The sequence below is a fragment of the Monodon monoceros genome, unplaced genomic scaffold (assembly GCF_005190385.1).
Source record: "Monodon monoceros isolate NGI ecotype Baffin Bay Population unplaced genomic scaffold, NGI_Narwhal_1 Super_Scaffold_4, whole genome shotgun sequence".
Classification (NCBI taxonomy): domain Eukaryota; kingdom Metazoa; phylum Chordata; class Mammalia; order Artiodactyla; family Monodontidae; genus Monodon; species Monodon monoceros.
Window position 1 is genome coordinate 36,233,737 of NW_021703781.1, and position 19,450 is coordinate 36,253,186.

General features: G+C 47.4%; 1 protein-coding gene across 1 annotated transcript; it reads right to left on the reverse strand.

Moving 5' to 3' along the window:
* Positions 1 to 6,639: 6,639 nt before the first annotated feature.
* Positions 6,640 to 19,167, reverse strand: TMEM273 (transmembrane protein 273). Its single transcript, XM_029244801.1, is given in 7 exon segments — positions 6,640 to 6,752; positions 12,748 to 12,800; positions 16,084 to 16,114; positions 17,356 to 17,488; positions 17,490 to 17,497; positions 18,363 to 18,416; positions 19,065 to 19,167. Coding segments are annotated over 7 exon segments (495 nt in total).
* Positions 19,168 to 19,450: the final 283 nt, after the last annotated feature.

The window sequence follows — 19,450 nt, forward strand, 5'->3', positions numbered from 1 at the left end:
CACCAACCATGTGCCCGGCACAGAGGAAGGCATTTCATCATGTCTTTTAATCCTTATGATGGTCCCGGAGAACCCCCAGGCCCTTCCACTCCTGACAATTTGCCTGTCTAACTTGCCCAAGGTCAAGTAGCTGCTGAGCTGTGAACCAGGTGTCCAAACTAGGACCCGGGCACATCGGCAGAGCACAGGCTTGCCCTATCACAGAAAGCCGGGTTGTCATTGGCGACCACCAGAGTACTGCCAGTGCCTTCCCCATCTCCCTTCCCACCCCCTCTGGACACCTGCCCCTGCCCACAGTTCCTCCACCCACCTGCCATCCACCAGTCCTGAGCAACTGAGCCCCTTAAAGAGCTAGTGTGAGCCTCAGCCTTGGCATCATTTCCATCTTGCAAAGGCTAAGGCAGCTTTACAATGTTTATTTTCAATTGTGCCAGGCAAATGCTAAGACATGTTGTAAATTATCATTAATTTGAAGAGATGTTTCCCTTTGAGAGACAAAATGCCTAGCTGATTTCATGAACAGTAGCTGAAGCTTAGAAGTTACACTACACTTAAGTTTTCTCTTGTCCTTGGCCTAAATCTGACCTTTTGTTCCTCCCACTCATTGCTTTCAGAGCTCAGACATAGGATCCCCACTCAGAATGGGGGAGGAGGTGGAGGGGCTCCCTCAGGACCAGGTGATGTCTAAGAGCATGACCGGCCCCCAGCTGCAGGGCTCAGTCAGCTCCTGTCACCACCCTGGGATTGTGCCCATTCCTCGTCCCCCTTCTCACCCCTCTTGCCTCATCTGGGTGAGTCATTGCCATCCTCATTTAAGAAGTTGATGAAAGGAGATGATTTTAGCCTGCTTGAGGCCAAGTCATGCCCATCTTGGCTGGCACTCATTTTTCTTTATCCGTACATCAAGGGTTTTACATGGCTCAACTTCTGATAAAGCTTCTTTAGATATTATTTCCTCTGAAAAGCTTTCATTTGCTTGGAAAAAACTCTCTTTCTTTGAGGGCAAACTCCCTTCCCACCATTCTTCTCATCTGCCCACCTCCCTCTCTGGGGAAGTGGAGTCCACCCCTCTGCCTGGAATTTCTTGGGGACCAGGGGAGGCACCCGCAATTCAGGTGCACAAAAACCCTCCACATGGTCCTCTACAACACTGATGGTTCTTTTAGGGATGAGCCATTAATAAATGCACGGCCACCATGACAAGTTGAGAAGGTCTGGGTTCTGTGCCTTCAGTCACTTCAGAGATTCCTATACTGAAGGCCTGTTCCATATGAGTCCATCCAACTGATGGAAATAACAGCCATCATCTCTACGCTAGCTACTCCTCCCAAACCGGAGAAGAGACATCAGTGTAGCCCTGCCCCTCCTCCTGCTTATTCTACCTCTCCTGACACCCACAGGTCCCCCTCAGCCTGACTCAGCCCATACCCACAGCTGTCCTCACAGCATCCCCACCCTCTGCCTCACCAGCCTCACCAGGCACTGGGCTGTCCTGTCCCCTACTCTTATTTTTACCATGTTGCTGCCCTTGCTGCCAAAGTGGTTTCACAGTTCATTCTGTCTGCTCCCCTACCCGAGGACTCTCTTGGCCAAGACCGCTGGAGGCCACCCTCTCAGGCTGGCAGAAACAGCATTTATTTCTCTTACTCTCTCCCGGGGCAGTCTGGCATTGGAGCCAAGTCTGAGGTGCAAACGAGGACAGAGGTCAGAGAGGGATGTGCTTCCATTGCGATATCTGGGTCCAGCAGCCTTGGAGACCAGGCTCCCCAAAATACTAAGGGATGATACCATTATACACAGTACTGCCGCTCAGATCATCTCACACTGGCCATGCCACATGTACGCTACATTTTTAGGAATAAAAATTGTATCTGCCCTAGAGAAATTCTCATGTCTGTGCCAAAAGAATATACACAAGAATTTTCATCCTTCCTCTTCCCCTCCTCCTCCTCCTCCTCCAAATTCTTCCTCTCTTTCTCCTTTTTCTTTTCCCCTAAATGCTTGTAATTGCTTTGACGTTTTCCATCCCACCTTTTTTTCTTTTTTTGCGGTATGCGGACCTCTCACTGTTGTGGCCTCTCCCGTTGCGGAGCACAGGCTCTGGACGCACAGGCCCAGCAGCCATGGCTCACGGGCCTAGCCGCTCCGCGGCATGTGGGATCTTCCCGGACCGGGGCACGAACCTGTGTCCCCTGCATCGGCAGGCGGACTCTCAACAACTGCACCACCAGGGAAGCCCCCCACCATGTTTTTTATTCTAGGAGCTCTTCCTGAATTTACATTACACAAATTCAGTACTATATTTTTCTATCATTGCTGAGAATTAATCAACATTCTATTGATATATTATGTCCCTGAACAATATAATGCTTTTATATCTGTCTCCCATACAACCTCCCATATTGAGATCGTGTGGGATTTCAATGTACACGAATGGCAATGTATAGTAATTTTTAAAATAATCCTGACTTATTTAAATTTATATATAAATTTTACCGGTTTCTTTACTCACTGCTACTTCTTTTATCTCACACATTCCTCTTAAATTCATTTTTCATTTTGCTGAAGTTCATCTTCCAGTCATTTTTTTCAGAAAGAATTTTGGGGTAGTAAATTTTCTGAGTTTTTGAGTTTTTTTTTCCTTTTCACTTGAATGATAGTTTGTTTGGGAAGAGAATACTATGGTGCATAATCATATCCCCTGAGAATTTTGAAAATATTGCTTCTTTATCTTCTTTCATTCAGTTCTGCCAATGAGAAGTCTAATTTTGGTCAAAGTCCCATTTTTCATAGGTCATTTGCTTTTCTTTGTTCTTGGTACTCTCAAATTTTACTTTGATTTTGCTGTATATAGTTGGTTTTGCATTTGTCTCGCTGCATTCTTCCTTTTAAGCTGTGTTCTAGTATCTTTCTGCAACTTTGGTCAATTTTATTCTCTCTCTTTTGATATGTCCCTGTTTTTGTTCTGTTTGCTCTTCCCTTCCAGAACACCTCGTAAATGAGTAGGACTTCTGGATCTTTCCTTCATGACTCTGAACTTCTATTTCACATAATCGCTTACCGTCTTTCTGCAACTACTTTCATGAAAGAGAAAACAGACTTCACAAATCCAGACAACCGAATGGCAGGACACCGTGTATCACAGACTTCCTGACCCCCCTCCCACGCAGCCTAAGCCTGGGCACGGTGATTGTTTTGCCCTTTCTTAGCTTTGCCGTGGTCTTTTATACTCCTGGGTATTGGCACACCAGGTTCCAGAATGCTCTGCCTTCCTCCGTGACTCATAAACTCCTCACGTCAAGGCCTGAATGACATCGCCGCAGTCTGCATACACAGCCTGGGAGACTTCTTTGTCATCCAATGATAATGTCCACGTGATAAATCATATTCTTTGAAGGATGCTTAATTTATCTGACAAGTCTGGGATTATGACAAATGACTCGGAAGAGAAAGAATCAGTCAGTGGGAGGAGCCCCGAGCGCAGCCTGGCCCTGGCCCTTCTAGGCTTCATGTCACAGGCACCACCCGCTTTGCTTGCATGTTCAGCTCAGCTCAGCTTCCCTCTGCCTAAGCAACTCCTCTGCACACTCCATCTCACCGTAAAAGAGCCTTATGGCTCCTCCAGGCCGATTCTCCCCTGCTTTTTTCATGGATCTCAGAGCACATTCTAGAACAATCTCCGACATGTGTGTTTTTAACCCCAGTTCACAAGCTTGAACTCCTGTAGGAACGCGGGGTTCGCTCTCTCTCCAAGTGCAGCCCATCCTTTGGCTCCCTAAGAGCTGATTCAAGAGACCTGAGATCAGCTGCAGACCCTTCCCAAGACTAGCACTCTCCGGGTCTTTCACATCCTCATAAATGGCACCAAACCCTAGGACTGAGGCTGAGTCACTCTTTCCCTCACCCCCAAATCTATGTCAGCAAGCCCTGGCATCTCCACCTCTAAACCCCATCCCAAACCCATCCATCCTCTGCATCTTTGCTGCCGGCACTCCAACCCCAGCCATGCTCACCTCTTGCTTGGACTGGGGCAAGGACCAATCTGGACTCTAGGGCCTGCAGAGTGATATTGACATGTCATGACTCATTCAAAAATCAGAATAACTGATACTTTCATCTCCATCTGCCTAAGTTGTTTGTCTGCCTCTCAGCTACTTCCAAACCTGGAAGATAAAAAGAGCTGTTACCCATCTACTTATTCAAACCCCCATATAGTCTATGATGGAATATATTAGAATTCCACAGTATGTATACTTTTAACACAAATAGAAGAGTATATACACATATTTATTTAATTTTTATGTGTTGATTTATAGATTCCATGTCAAATATATTTTTAACTTAAAGACATAGAGATTGATAATATGTGTAATTTGTTGATCTTGCCAGATAACCCGATCCCATCTTACCTTCTCCTCCAGGTACTGAGCCCTGGAGGCAGCAAACCACAGCCATGCCTTTAGATCCTGGCTGGCTGCTGCCATCTGCGACTCACTCCCCCTGTGTAGGGCTAACTCTTTCTCCTGGTATTTGAGTACCATCCGTCCCTTCCCCTTTGGGCAGGATGTTCTGCCCGCTGAGGTGGGCTGTCTGGGATCTGCATGTGTTCTGGGGGCCCCTGGGCTGGGAAGGCCTCTGCTAGCATCCTCCCAAACCACAGGGTGGGGCAGGAGGAACGGCCCTCGCTCAAGACATCGCACCTACAGACACAATGACTTCTTGCAGCTGCTTCAAAAACATGTCCGAGGGCTCCTGCCCATTGGCACCTTTATCCCCAGGAGCTGCTCCCAGTGCATGTCTGCCTTTATAAGCCAAGGAGAAAGCACTGGTCTTCAGCATACTACTCTGTGTTCTTCACACAGGAGACCTTGTGTAGGGCGCAAACAAAACCAGAACCCGGGAGTGGTGCTGGGAAAATAAGTCATGAAGTGGGATGGTGGAGAGGATCCCACATTCTATTGAGTTTACAGAAATTAAAACGATTACTGAGAATCCAGATGCATTCACCTTCAGTTCACAACCAGCTGTCTTAATTAAAATGCTGCTAAAAGAAGCAAATCAATTAACAGATACCTTACAAGATGGTTTATTCTATCTTACACACAGAAAATTGCTTATGAGTATCGCATTACCGCTTTAGGTTATCAGTTTACCAAGTCTGCTAATGAGCTACATTGTTATCAAGTCAGATAAAAGATGCCCTGGGAATCCAGGCAAATTATTACAACACAGCACTTTGTTTTGAAATATAGCTCATCTTTCATCACACGCAAGGAGGGTAACCTTATCTAAGGAGTGAACCAGTCCATAGAGCCACCGAGATTTCTGTTGAATGAAAAGGCAAAGAGTATTCCTTAATGCAGCCTGGAAATAAAGGATTAACATTACAGGGGAGAGAAATGTGAATGGGGCCTGTGCCACGGAGGCTTACGTTTACGGCAATAATCAAAGACGTGGGTTTCCTAAGCCTCTGCCAGCTGTGTCCTCCATGATAAAGTATGGACATTGTCACAGTCACCACAAAATAATTATATAAGCATAACAATAGTTGCTTGCATTTGTATAGCTCTCTACAAGGCATGGCAGCTGCTTTCTCATTTAATCCTTTGTTGGCTCCACCATTTGAAGAGCTACAGAGCTGCAGGCCCATTCCACGGCCATCAGACCCCTTTCTCCCACTCCAGCCCAGCCTGCCATTTCATCCTTTGGAAGGTCTGTCTCTCATTTATAGGAGTGGAGACTGCCCCATAGTTTCCATGTTTCAGGGCCCCTGAATGTTGACAAGGGTTTTCTTGGGTTTTCTTTTGGCAGCTGAGGTGAGGCCTACTGTCTAGAAAATGCTGCTCACCTCTTGGTAAGATGGTGGTGCTGGAGAGGCTGTGTCTTGAGGCTGGGTCTCATTCCATGAGCCATTTGCTGCCAGTAAGATCCACTGACATGGACACAATGCCATCCTGAAGCATGACCAGCTCCAACTGGGGAACCAGGATAGCCAGTGAGCATTTATTGGCTTCCAAACTTTCTCACTACTGGAAAGAGGGCTCATACTTCCCTCTATGAAGTCAGCTTCTTGCAGAAGAGAAGCAATATTTTCCTTCAGGACAGAGGCACTTTAGATTCTCTAAGTTCTATTATTTGCCCTGGATTTTGAGTTCTGTGTGAAGGTCCATCACCAGCTTTGTTTGCTCAAACTTAAGCTATCTACAAGACTGCAACCTTGGGCAGCTGTCCAGAGTGCCAAACCCCTTCTGAAGAGGCTGCTTTCAATCACTTGTGCATTTCTGGAAAGAAAAAGAACCATCTGGAAGATTTACTGACAAGAGTGCATTTCTGGAAAGAAAAAGAACCATCTGGAAGATTTACTGACAAGAGTGCATTTCTGGAAAGAAAAAGAACCATCTGGAAGATTTACTGACAAGAGTGACTATGCTCTAACTAATCATGGCATATGCTAATGCACCCCACACAATTAAACAGGTGTGAAAGAGTTCATCAGCAAATCTTAGCAAGGTGGGGCATTTCCTTGTGTGACATAGAAAGGGACCTGAAGACCAGTGGCTCTAGATAAAGGGGAGAGTTTTTCAGATAGAGCTCAACCTAGAGGTTGTTTTCTGCCTGCCAAACCAAGGCCACAAAACCTCATCCACTTTGGTGACAAAAAGGGAAGAAGTCATTCCCCAAGGTTAATAAGCATATCGAGGGGAAAGTGCCACTTTCTGTATTCGAAGAGTTTGCAAGGACCTGAGCAGGTGCTGCAAGGTAGACAGGCCGATGGGAATGTAACTAGAAACTGATACCTTCGAGTCTGAACTATACACTCTTACAGAGGGTGAGACTTCTCCACACTTAGTGTATCAGCTTTGGCATGAGGGAATGGCAGTAAAGATATATATTAAAAGCTAGGAACATGGAAGAAAAGATGGTCACTGAACCAGACCCCGATATGGTAGAGCTTGGGCTGAAAGTATGGCAGAGACCCTGCTGCAGCCACTCTTGGCTAAGGGTCTCACCCACACTTCCATGTTGAGGCCAAATTCCCACCAAAACTTCACTGTAGTTTCACATAAACATTACCCATAGTTATAACAGCATGACATACTTATGCTTACATTGTATACTTGTTTATTCCATTCCATTGTGCATATTCAGTCCTAATATCTTGAGTCTAGCATCTGCCCATGAGAGAAGGGGCAGAAATAGCGGAAAGACAGGGCAGAATGAAGCCTCAATGGGGCAAGCCAAGTCCACATCCGTAAAAAAGACAGCATATACCTAACTACCCCATGTGTGGAGGACCAAGGGCACAGGTCGAGGTCAGGGTTACAAAGCTTGATGGCATCAGAGCCTACATGGAAGACAAGCAAGTTGGAAACAAGCAAGGATAGTGAGAGAGAGAAGAGGAAGAAGGGATTCCAAGAGAAAGCCTCAAATGCTGTCAGGTTGTTGTGCTTCTCCTTTAAAGGATGGCGGGTCCAGAGGAACAAAGAGTTTGACTTGTCTGGTCTAGAGGTCCAGGGGCTTAACAGAAAGTTTATCCCTCTTATTATCTTAAAAAATTCCTGAGTTGAAAGGACCCCTTCAGGTGTCGCTAAGGAGAGGATTAAAAGTGGCTGGACCTAGTCATCATTTGCACTTGAGATACCAATGCCCAGAGAAGATGGGCAGACCAGGAGAGCAGTCTCCTCCCACCCCCAATGTCCCTGAGCTGGGGAAGTGGCAACCGTGAGTTACCACATTGAGGAACTCTTCTCTGACAAGAAAGGGATTCCTCTACAAACAGGTGTGCCACCAGCCCCTAGAGATCCAGACATAACCTGCAGGAAAAGATAAGCTGGGCAGAGCCTGGGATAGCATCTGCTGGCTGGACTAGTAAGTGAATCAGGCTGCAGACATGGACTGGGCATCAGGAGGAAGAGAAAGAGACTTTTAGAGACTCTAAGATCATAGTGGCGGCCTAAACACAAATCTTCCACCACATCCTCCAAAAATCATGCAGACCAAAAAGGACAAAAGGAAAAAACTAAACTAGTAACAAGGTGCCTATATGTCCTGGTTTGCCTGGAACTATCCCAGGGTATAAATGCTGAGGATAAGTTAATGCCTGCTAATGCTGAAAAGCCTTTTGACCAAATCCCACACACATTTCTGAAAAACTCAGTAAAATCGGAATTGATGGGTGTTCCCGTAACATGATAAAACATGTGTACTTTTGCCCTAAAGCTAACACTTTACTTAATGAAAACCACTAGAGGATTTTCCACCAAGATCAGGCACAAGACAAGTATACTCACTGTTTCCACTATTATTTAACATTGGTGGTTTTAGCCAATGCAATCAGAGAAGAGAAAACAATTAGAGGCTTAAGAATTGGGAGAGAAGATCTACAATTTTGCAGATGACATAATATGATGAAAACTCAAGGAGATCAAGAAGAAAATGAACAAAACAATAAAAGCATTCAATAAGGTAGCTGCTGTCATGTTAACACACCAAAAAAAATAAAATCCATAAGCAATCAATGAACAAGTAGGAGACATAATGGGAAATTCCATTTACAAAAGCAACAAAAACATAAAATATTTAGAAGTAAACTTAACAAGAAATGTGAAAAATCCGTAAGAGTAAAATCTGAAAACTCTCCTGAGACAAGCAAAAAAACAGACTTGTAAAAAATATATTTCTTGTCAGTGAAGGATAATGTCATAAAGAAGTCAATTGTCTTCAATTTAATATGTGAACATAATGCAACTCCAATAAAAATACCAAGATGTTTGCTTCTGTAGCTAGATTCTGAAGTTGACTGTAAAGTTTATATGGAAAAACAAATGCACAGGAATAGCTAAAACAGAAAAGCAGGGTGTGCAGGAACCAGCCCCGCCAAGTAATAGAGCATACATGAAGCCACCAAAAGAAAGAGTGGTAAAGGCACATGAATAACCACAAATACCATTGGAGAATACCATGAAGTCTAGAAGTATCCAAACATATGCGGAAACTTAGAACATTATAAAGGTGGCAAGTAAAACACTGGGGAAAATAGGGTGGTTTTGAAAAATGATATTGAAATAACTGGATTTTTATTTGGGAAAAAGATAAAATTGGAACTATATCTCATACCACATACTATACCAAATGAATCAGAGATCCAAATAAAAATAAACCCATATAAGAACCAGAATAATATATATTTATATATACATACATATATGTACATGTATAAACATTTATCTAATTTTATAAACATTGTACATATGTAAAAAAAATTTTAATTAAATACATTTTTGTAAAAGGAACACAGGAGGAATAAAATGGGAACTATTGAGATTGATTACCTCAAAGCAGTGGGTGGGAACAGGGTGGAGTGGACAGGATGAGAGCAAGACGTCTCTGAGTTTACCTGTTTACATGTTTTTAGTTTTGAACCATACGCATGTTTCACATACTCAAAAAATAAAATTAAACTAAAAGGATTAAGATAGGAAACTAAAACCAGCATATACACTGAAACAAATGTCTCTAACACTGTATCAAATTGATAGCGAAACCACATTGAGAAAATAGTTAATTCTTTTTGAACACAATACTCTGTACACATGGAGGACTAAATTTTAAGAACAAAGAACTGCAAAGAATTTTTTTAAAAAAATTTATTTTTTTATTTTTGGCTGCTTTGGGTCTTCGTTGCTGTGTGCAGGCTTTCTCTAGTTGTGGTGAGAGGGGGCTACTCTTCCTTGCGGCGCATGGGCTTCTTACTGCAGTGGCTGCTCTTGTTGCAGAGCATGGGCTCTAGGCGCACAGGCTTCAGTAGTTGTGGCTCACGGGCTCTAGAGTGCAGGCTTAGTAGTTGTGGTGCATGGGCTTGGTTGCTCCGCGGCATGTGGGATCTTCCTGGACCAGGGATCAAATCCGTGTCCCCTGCATTGGCAGGCAGATTCTTTCTTTTGTTTTTGTTTTTCAAAACTTTATTGAGGCATAATTTACATTCCATAAATTAATCCATTGTAAATTTATAATTCAGTGATTTTCCGCAGTTTATAGAGTTGTACAACCATCCCCATAATCCTGTTTTAGAACACTTCTGTTACCTCAAAAAATTCCCTCATGTCCATTCGCTTTCAATCCACTTCTTACATATAGCCCCAGGAAACCACTTACCTTTCTGTATCTAGACATTTGCCCTTCCTGCATATTTCTTTCTTTTTTTAATAAATTTATTTGTTTATTTATTTTTGGCTGCGTTGGGTCTTCGTTGCTGCACGCAGGCTTTCTCTAGTTGCAGCAAGCAGGGGGCTACTCTTTGTTGAGGTGCTTGGGCTTCTCATTGCAGTGGCTTCTCTAGTTGTGGAGCATGGACTCTAGGCATACGGGCTTCAGTAGTTGTGGCACATGGGCTCAGCAGTTGTGGCTCTCGAGCTCTAGAGCGCAGGCTCAGTAGTTGTGGCTCACGAGCTTAGTTGCTCCACGGCATGTGGGATCTTCCCGGACCAGGGCTCGAACCCGTGTCCCCTGCATTGGCAGGTGGATTCTTAACCACTGTGCCATCAGGGAAGCCCCTGCAAAGAAATTTTTAAGCGAATTTATAGTTGTACAGTGTTGTAATTCTGGAAGTACATATTTTGTGTGTATTATAGGGCAGAGCAAATGGGTAAAAATATTTATATGGTTGGGGAACAAGATTTTCACTTTAGAGGAGGTAAAATAGAAATATGGAATGAGGAAATCTCAAGAAGAACCTTATGGTATTGAGTTTTTGATTTAAATATACATTTGCTGACTGTCCATTGAGAGGGCCTACAAGCGATGGTGCTTCAACAGCCAGGAGCACACATTGTGCCCAGATCTTGGTTTCCAAAAACTATTCCACATCAAAAAGAAAGAGGAGGAGGAGGAGAAGGAGAAAAACATGGGTCGAGGGGAAATGGGTGATTCCAGGTCTGAGCAGGAACAGTACAAGGTGAGCCTGGGACACTGTGTTGTGTCAGAAGTCTAGGAAATGCTCAATGACTACGGGGGTCCTGTCTAAACCCACCAAGAAGTGACTTGTACTGATAACTTGTGACAATTTGAGCATGAAAAAGATTCATGATGGTGATGAATTATAGTGCATTGAAGTCCATAGGAATAATGTTCAAAAAGAAAGAGAAAGAGAAAAGGGGAAGAGGACAGTCTTTTTCTAGAAGAATGCAGCTATTAAATGTAGAAGGAATTCTGGAACTAGAAACTCAGTACTTTGTAACCTCCAATGCAATAACTGATTCAAACATGGATTATGAACAAATATAAAATCATTGGGTGGGGCTTCCCTGGTGGCGCAGTGGTTGAGAGTCTGCCTGCCGATGCAGGGGACACGGGTTCGTGCCCCGGTCCGGGAAGATCCCACATGCCGCGGAGCGACTGGGCCCGTGAGCCATGGCCGCTGAGCCTGCGCGTCCGGAGCCTGTGCTCCGCAACGGGAGAGGCCACAACAGTGAGAGGCCCGCGTACCGCAAAAAAAAAAAAAAAAAAGAAAAATCACTGGGTGAAGAATTATTGGGGTCAGGGTGTTCCCACCATCTCAAAGTCCCACCCCTTCTATTATTTACTAATTACAAAGGCAGGGCTTTCTCTCTACAGTGCAGAGATCTAGCTGTTGCTTCCTTAACCAAGTGATCAAAAGCAGCGACACCAACCTTGAGAGAGACCGGGGTCATGTGCCTCCTGGTGCACTGCACTGAAAGATACACACGCAACGTTACCTCTGAGGCAATCCTGACAAAATTCTCAATTTGCATCTGCTCAAGAGGAAACAGTCAGATAAATCCAGAAAATGGGACATCATGAAAGACGAATGGCTTACGTACTTCAAAACTGACAGTGCCATGCAGAGAGAAGGCAACATCGAGAGAGAGACTAAAAAGGGACAAAATCCAATACAGTGGCTCCTGGCTTGGAAAAATAGAAATATAAGAGATACTTGGGAAACATTTGAATACAGGCTGTGTAATAGATGATGCTATCAAATTACCACCCATTTCCATTCATTTCTTACTGTTCATGTTGTTGTACTGTGATTATGTGGGAGATACATGGTGTATTTAAGGGTGAAATATCATGATATTTATATTAGTATTTAAATGAATCAGAAAAAAGTTATGTACACAGAGATAAAGCAAGTAGGGCAAAATGTTAATTTATGGATCTAGGTGAAAGGTGAGATGTTTTTATTGCACTCTTCTTTCAACTCTTCTGTGGCTTTGAAGATTTTTCAGAAAGAAGGACTGTGAGAGCACATGGGTGGTGATGAGGTGCAGGAAAACAGGACTAGGGGAAGTGAGTTGTGAACCAACCATTCAGATAAACCTGGAGGAGGTGCCTCCTTTCCTGGGGGCAGGGCTCCTTCAGCCAGCAGCCTAGGATCCTGTTCCCCTTCATGAAGGCTGCCCTGCACACTCAGGCTTGTCCACTCTGAGACCCCACAGCTGCGTTGAAAGGCAGACACTTCTGCCAAACTGATAGCTTGATGACACAAAGAAAAGTTTTGGAATTTTTTTGTCTTCAAATGGACTGAGCTGGCTAACGGTTGATTGGCCTCTGTCAAAGAGAAGGTCTTGGAAAATCAAATCAAATCAAATAAGACAAAATTTATCTTGCTGTTAAAACCCAGTTTTCTCAGATCTAATCAGGCAAACAGCCCGCAGCTTCATTTAAAATCTTGCCAAAATACCCCCATATTAGCTGTCCCAAAGAGATGCTGATTCCTGGTCTCACAGCCACCCTGGCAACAGGACTTCTGGCCCATGGCTAGCAATCCCCCTCCCGTCCTGTGGGGGGCGTGCAGGAGAGCCACCAGCCAGCGCAGGACAAGAGAGGGACTGCCTTTCCTCCTTTCAGTAAGAGCGGTCCATCACTCTTACAACTCACCTTTCAGAGAAGTCGAGGTTTAACATGCAAAACAGAAGGGCAGCATGTTCACTAAATTATTCCTAGGTGACGGAAAGCACCGGCAAAGTTCTGCTACAGGAGAAGGGCTTGCTTGTCCTTTGCTTTTTCTTTCGGGTCTAACTTCTTCCCGACTCAGCCTGACTCCATCTAGTGTCAGTTTTGGAAACTTGAGTTGTGCTCCCTTCTGTGCAGAGAAGCTCTGATGTGATACATGCTGAGAACAGTCCGCTGCACATGGTGGGGGAATAGATGGGGGTGGGACTCCCGTCCAGCCATTAACTCCCAGCCACCCGCCTCTCCCCATCCTTCATCCGTTCCTTCCCTTCCTCCTCACCCTGCCTTCCCCCTGCACCCTTCACGTTCCCTTTCCTGTACTTCACTCTTGCAGTGCTTACTGTTGAATGACTACGGCAGCCACCTTGCCTAGACTGTGGAAATCTCCTACAGCTCCAATGTATCAAAATAATTCAGAACATCCAAACATACAGAGCGGAGCTGCTCTCTAACACGATCATATGTAGGAACGTAAAAGCACAGTGACTGTTCATTCAACAATGCTTTTGAATTGGTTTGCTTTGTATTGTTCACAGCAGAATCTTCACACACACAGACATGTGCGTGTCAGGCCTTCATTTTGAGTCATCACATAATCGCCTCCACTAGCACGCACATATGCATGTACGCATGGGCCAGGATTAAGCATTAGGCATTGTGAAATCTTTCAATTTTGTGAATTCCATGACTAAGATGTCCCTGAATCAGGGTTTGCAACAGTTCTGGAAACTATCAGGGGCACTGGAGCTTCCAAAGCACGATGCCTTAACCCAAAGTGTCCTCTGATGCGTGTGGGTGGTTTGGAGGGTCAAGACAGCATCGCTCACCGTGGGTGGTGAGATCACTCTGCCAGAATCTCTGCCTGTCCACTCGATTGTTCTGACACAGGACCAGAGCTGGCCACAGTAGCCCGCAGCCGCACGCCAGGGTGCCTCAGTCACCCAGCAGAGGGCCCCTGAGACCATGCTGTGGGCAGAGTCTCCGCCCACATCCATCCCAAACTGACCCCTATCCTACATTCCCCACTCCAGAGACCCCCAAAGACCCCCAAAGGTGATGCAGGTCCTGAGCCTGGGGCTCATCTATGCATTCCCAGGTCCCTTCACCCCTACCATCAAGAGCTAATCCTCCTCATCCTTGCAGACTTAGTCTATTGCCTCCCCTGACCCAGACTGCCAAAGCCCTGTTAGAACCCCTGGTAAAGGCCGGTCTGCCCTGATTCTATAGTGGGAGAGCAGTCCGAGTGCTGCCCTGGGTGAGCTGGGACGAGGATGCCCTCCTGGCGAGTGGTGGCAGCTGCACGCTCAGGGGAACCTGTCGTTACACCAATCCCCCAAGGGCTGGAAGAAGGTAGAGCTGCCCAGGGAGAAGGGCCCTTAGGGCGGGGCAAGGGAGGGGCATTGGCTGACTTGGAATTCTACTTTCCTGCATGAGTGGGTCATGGATTTGGTGACAGTTGGGAGCCGCTCAGCGTGTTTCTTCTGGAAAGAGAGAAATGGGACAACTTAGCCAGTTTGGGTCTGGGTGTGTGTGTGAATGTGTGCGTATGAGATGGGACACATGGCATCTGTGGTTACCCCAGCCCCAAAAGCCCCCAATTCCACCACACATTTCCAAAATCCCCCGGAGCTGGCTACCTAACCCCTCTGTGAGAACCCTGGGTGCAAGAGGAGGTAACACTGCCAGTGAGAGGACAGCTGTGTGGCCACCCCAGGACCTGGAGACCATGCCTCCCAGGCCTCCCAAACCTAGGACAACCACTTGCTGATTTTCCTAGGACAACGTGGGTTTACGCCTATCATCCTGACACTATTATTAGTACAGTAATGTCTCTTCTCCACTCTCAAAAAGTCCTGATTTGATGATAAGATAAATGGTCACCCTAATCACACCTGTTGCCCCCAGTCCAGGCCCCTGTGGGGTGGCCAAACAGACAGTAGAGGGGGAAGACTGGAGACAGGACAGAACGAGACAGAGAAACAATGAGCATCAGAAACAGAGAGAGGCAATGCTTGGAGATAGAGCTGATGAAACATGCTTTAGGGCGTCACGCTCAGAAATCAGTGCCAGAAACTGGAAAGTCTGAAGGAGGGCAGATCCTTCAGAAAGTGAAAGTCTTGAAAAAATCCATTTCCAGCTCATCCATAGGGCATCCCCCTGACGGCCGCATACCACACATCCATCTCTTCTCCATCCACAGATCCACCCATTTCTTCAAGAGATGCTACTTTGTACTTACCAAGCCCCAGGTCCCAGGGAAGCACTGGAGGGGGAGATCGTGCTTTGCATCCCTCTAAAAGCCCACCACCCTGTCTCAGCCCAGACATCTGTCCTGAATGCCAGACACTCACTGAACATCTCCTCTACTTGGAAGTCTCCAGAAGCCTCAGACTTACCATGTTCAAAAAAGGTAGTCACCAAGACACACACCCCCAGCCCACTGCCCACACCTGCTCTACCACCTACTTCCCAGAGGGCATCCCCCAGCTAGGAGCTCCCCACCCCGACAAACGCCGGCTGTTCTGGATTTACCTGCACCTTCACTCAGCCCCCAGGGCTGGCTGCCTCATTGGTATCACTCAGATCCTTGCTCCAGAGGCCTTTGCAGTAGCTTGCAGCTCTCTGGGTGCAGAGTACTCCATATGATACAAAAGAGCAAGTGCAAAGGTCCTGAGGTAGGATTGTCCTTGGAGCACATAGGCTCTATGCAGAAGAGTAATGTGGCTGGGTGGTAGCAGGGAAGCCAGGTAGCTGGGGGCAGAACACATGTGGTTTCCCAACTGGGACATGGCAGGAGCTCGGGACATGATCCTGAGAGCGGGGGATACACTGGGATGACTCTGAGCAAGAGGTAGGGCAAAATCTAACCCACAGTGTGGAGAAGGCAGCCCAAGCTCCCTTTGGCTACCATACCCTGTGGGCTCCCCACTCAGATGACACCTGCCCACTGCCCAAAGGAGGGGAGATCGAGAAGAGGGGGCTGTGTGGTGCATCTTAGATCCCTAGGAAGAGTTTCAAACTGGAGAAAGGAGCTAAGATGTCAGGCGATGGAGCAGGATGGATAAAACAGGAGGGAAAATACCAGTCACAAGTTGGCAGCGACCTTACCTTGGAGTTCTCTTCTTTAGCTCGATGCTGTCTAAACAGAGAAAGCAGGGCATTAGGAAGGGGGCCCTGCGATGGTGATGCGGCTCACTCAGTGCCAGGCCAGCAGGAGGGGTCGGAGCCACCTGACTTGGGCACTGCTGAGAGGCTCCCTGGGTTGGGGTCACTGGAGGGGAGGTGGTCTTGGGCTGAGTGCTCTGCCCCCTCCCCTTTGGCACGGTCGTAGCCTCTCCATCTGGTCCCTCACTGAGCCCTCTAGCTCAGCACACGGGTAAAACTGAGGCTTCCCCAGAGACACCGCCCACCCACCCCCACCAGTGGCTTCTCTCCTCCCCCCTCCTTGCAGATCCTGGGCCCTCTTGCCCTTAGGAGATCTAGAACATCTCCTGCTGTGTGAGGAAGAGCCTTTTCTCTCCCCTCATATTCCTAGTGATACAAAATCAACGGCAAGTGAAGTCCTATGACCAACGAAGTTGCTTGTGCAGTTGGACACGCTGGAATCTCCTGAGTGCTGCCTCCTCCTCCCTCTGCCCCCCTCTGCACATCTTCGCAGGTAATAATCATATTTTCCAGATACATGGTGAGGGTCCTTCCTCCTCATCCTCTGAAAAACCGCATCACCATCCCATCAAGCAGTCTTCTACGGGGAATGGAGTTTGCAGGTCCCACCCTGAGAGAAAAGGGGTGCGAATCAATGTTACATTTTGCTGTCAAAACATCTGCATGGGATGCACCTCTGCCACGGCCTGTGGGGAGCCACGCTGCGTTCACGTAAGCCCAGCTCTGTTTGGATCATGAGGATACGCTCAGCGCTCCTCAGGGCAGGACTTGCCCAATTTATGAAAAAAAGTGCAACTTGGCCCAGGTAGGCAGGGCCAGCCACACTTCCCACCACCCACCCATGCCAGCAGCAGCCTCATCACCTCCCGGGATCGGTCTCATCTGATCGCACTATGTGATCGCACTATGTGATCGAGTAAGAGAACAGAAATTACTGTCTGAAGCCAGTCAGCCCCCTTTCCCACCTTTACTGCACGAAAGCTGATTCTTAGGAATCTCAAGAATGACTAAATGGAAAAGTACAGAGAGAGAGAGAGAAGCAGAGAGAGACAGACAGAGACAGAGACACAGAGAGGTCGCTGCATTTCTTTTCAACCCATGTTTTTTATTCTCTCTCCAGCCAGTGTTGCCCTCACAGCCTCACGCCAGGTGACTGGCCAGGTCACGTCTTGTCTCAGGCAAAGGCAGAGATGGGGCTGAGCATCATTTCCTTACCATTGAAGCCCACGTTAGTGCTTCTCTGTTCGGAGGAGTCATTATCAAACAAGTGCTTCCTGATCATGCAGATCTTCAGGGCCAGGAAGCTGGCCGATGTGGTGAAGCCCACAGCAATCCCAATGATGGCGTTATTTGATATCTGAAGGGCAGGGAGGAATTGAACAAGGAGCTTCAATCAGTCACCACACGGCAAAGGTCTTTCACAGCTCCCTTTACATCAGGATGAAGTTCAAAGTCATTCACTTGGTCCTTAACGTTCCACAGTCCAATTCACTGAGGTCGGCCTGATTTTCCACTCTCCTGGGAGCACATCCCCTCCCTCAACCTCCACCCACACCCCAACTCCTCTTCCTGGAACTCCATCCATGGTCCCTTCAGCTGTGGAAATCATTCCCAAGTGGCTGATGGCTCGTTTCTCTGGCCTCCTGTAGCCTTCCTCACTTATTCTTTCATCAGTTCACTTGTGGAGTATGTGCTGATTGCCTGCTCTGCTGAGCGCTGAAGGCAAATGAATGAGTCCCTGACACCACCTTGAAGAGCCTGTGGTCAGCAGCGGAAGACGAGAGCTCACCTGAATGCCAGGAGACTGGGGCGGGCCAGTTTGGGAGCCGAGAGCCTTTCCAGAGGAGGTGACATGCAAGCGGCACTGTGCCTGGTGAGCGGGGCCCTGAGGTGGAGAGAGGCTGGGACCATGCGTGTGCAGAGAGACACCGGCCAGGCCACGGAAGCCACCTGCTGTCCCGGGCTCGTGGCCGCAGCCACCGAGAGTGGATGGAGGTGACCCTGACGACTCACGTCCCCTTCGAGGACAGGCTCTCCTGCAGCACCACACCCCCGGGATGAAGCTGTGTTAGCCACTCAGGCAGGCTTGGGGGTGAACACTGCCCCAGTTCCATGACGACCGGCAGGAAACCCTACCAGGACACCCCACCTGCCCGGGCCTTTCAGGGTACCTCCTCCTGCCCCTCCACCCTGCACCCAGAATCAGCTGGGCAGCCACCTACCAATTTCGGCCCCAGCAGGCTGGACCGTTGCTAACACTTGAGCTGCTCCAACATCTGTGAAGACAGAAAACCCAGAGTCTGGTTAGAACAGAACTTCTGGCCAAGATCAGGCCAGAGAGGTATGGGTGCAACCCCTGCCCCCAACAACCCACGCCCGCAGGTCTGGGAAAGCCTAGCACAGGAAGCCCTCCCCCTGGGATACCACCCTGAGGAGCACAGAATTGGCATCTGGTCGCCATGGAGTGTCTGGGAGGCTTGCTGGGACATTAGAGTCCCCTGCAAAACCAGGAGTGAGGTTCCGCTGAGTTCAGTTAAACCCGATCCTTCTTTTTGTCCTATTAGAAGACTGCTTTTTATTTCACTCGTTTTACAAGTGACTTTTTTTTTAGGTTAACAATTTTTTTGAGGTGCAGTTAAAGTGAAAGCAGCTCTTTAACACGGTTTCTAAGACCCACACTGTGATCCCTGCCTGCCTCTTTTTTTTTTTTTAACATCTTTATTGGAGTATAATTGCTTTACAATGGTGTGTTAGTTTCTGCTTTATAACAAAGTGAATCAGCTATATGTATATATCTATCCCCACATCTCTTCCTCTTGCGTCTCCCTCCGTCCCACCCTCCCTAGGCCACCCCTCTAGGTGGTCACAAAGCCCCGAGCTGCCTGCCTCTTTTGGCTCCTCCTCATTGCCAGGAACCCTCTCACTGCAGCCAGATTGCACTGATTCCAGCTCCCCACTCAGGCGGTTCCGGCTGCCCTTGGGCCACGCCCTCTGCCCAGCCCCGTCTTCTCCCCTCTTATCCTCCATCTCACCTTAGTTCTGTGTCACTTCCTCCTGACGCCCCACACCTGGCTTAGCTGCCCCTCTGGGTGCTCCACAGCGGCTATACTTACCCATCGTTAAGTGACCACACCATTTATTTAAGAACATTACAGGGCACTTCTGTGTGCCAGGCACTGTCCTCAGAGCTTCTCAGCTGTTAGCCCACTGATGCGTCTCCTGGCTGGTCTCCCCACGGAGCTGTACAGTGCCCTGTGGCATGTTCTACCTCCAGCACTTGACACAGTGCCTGGCACACAGGAGGTATTAA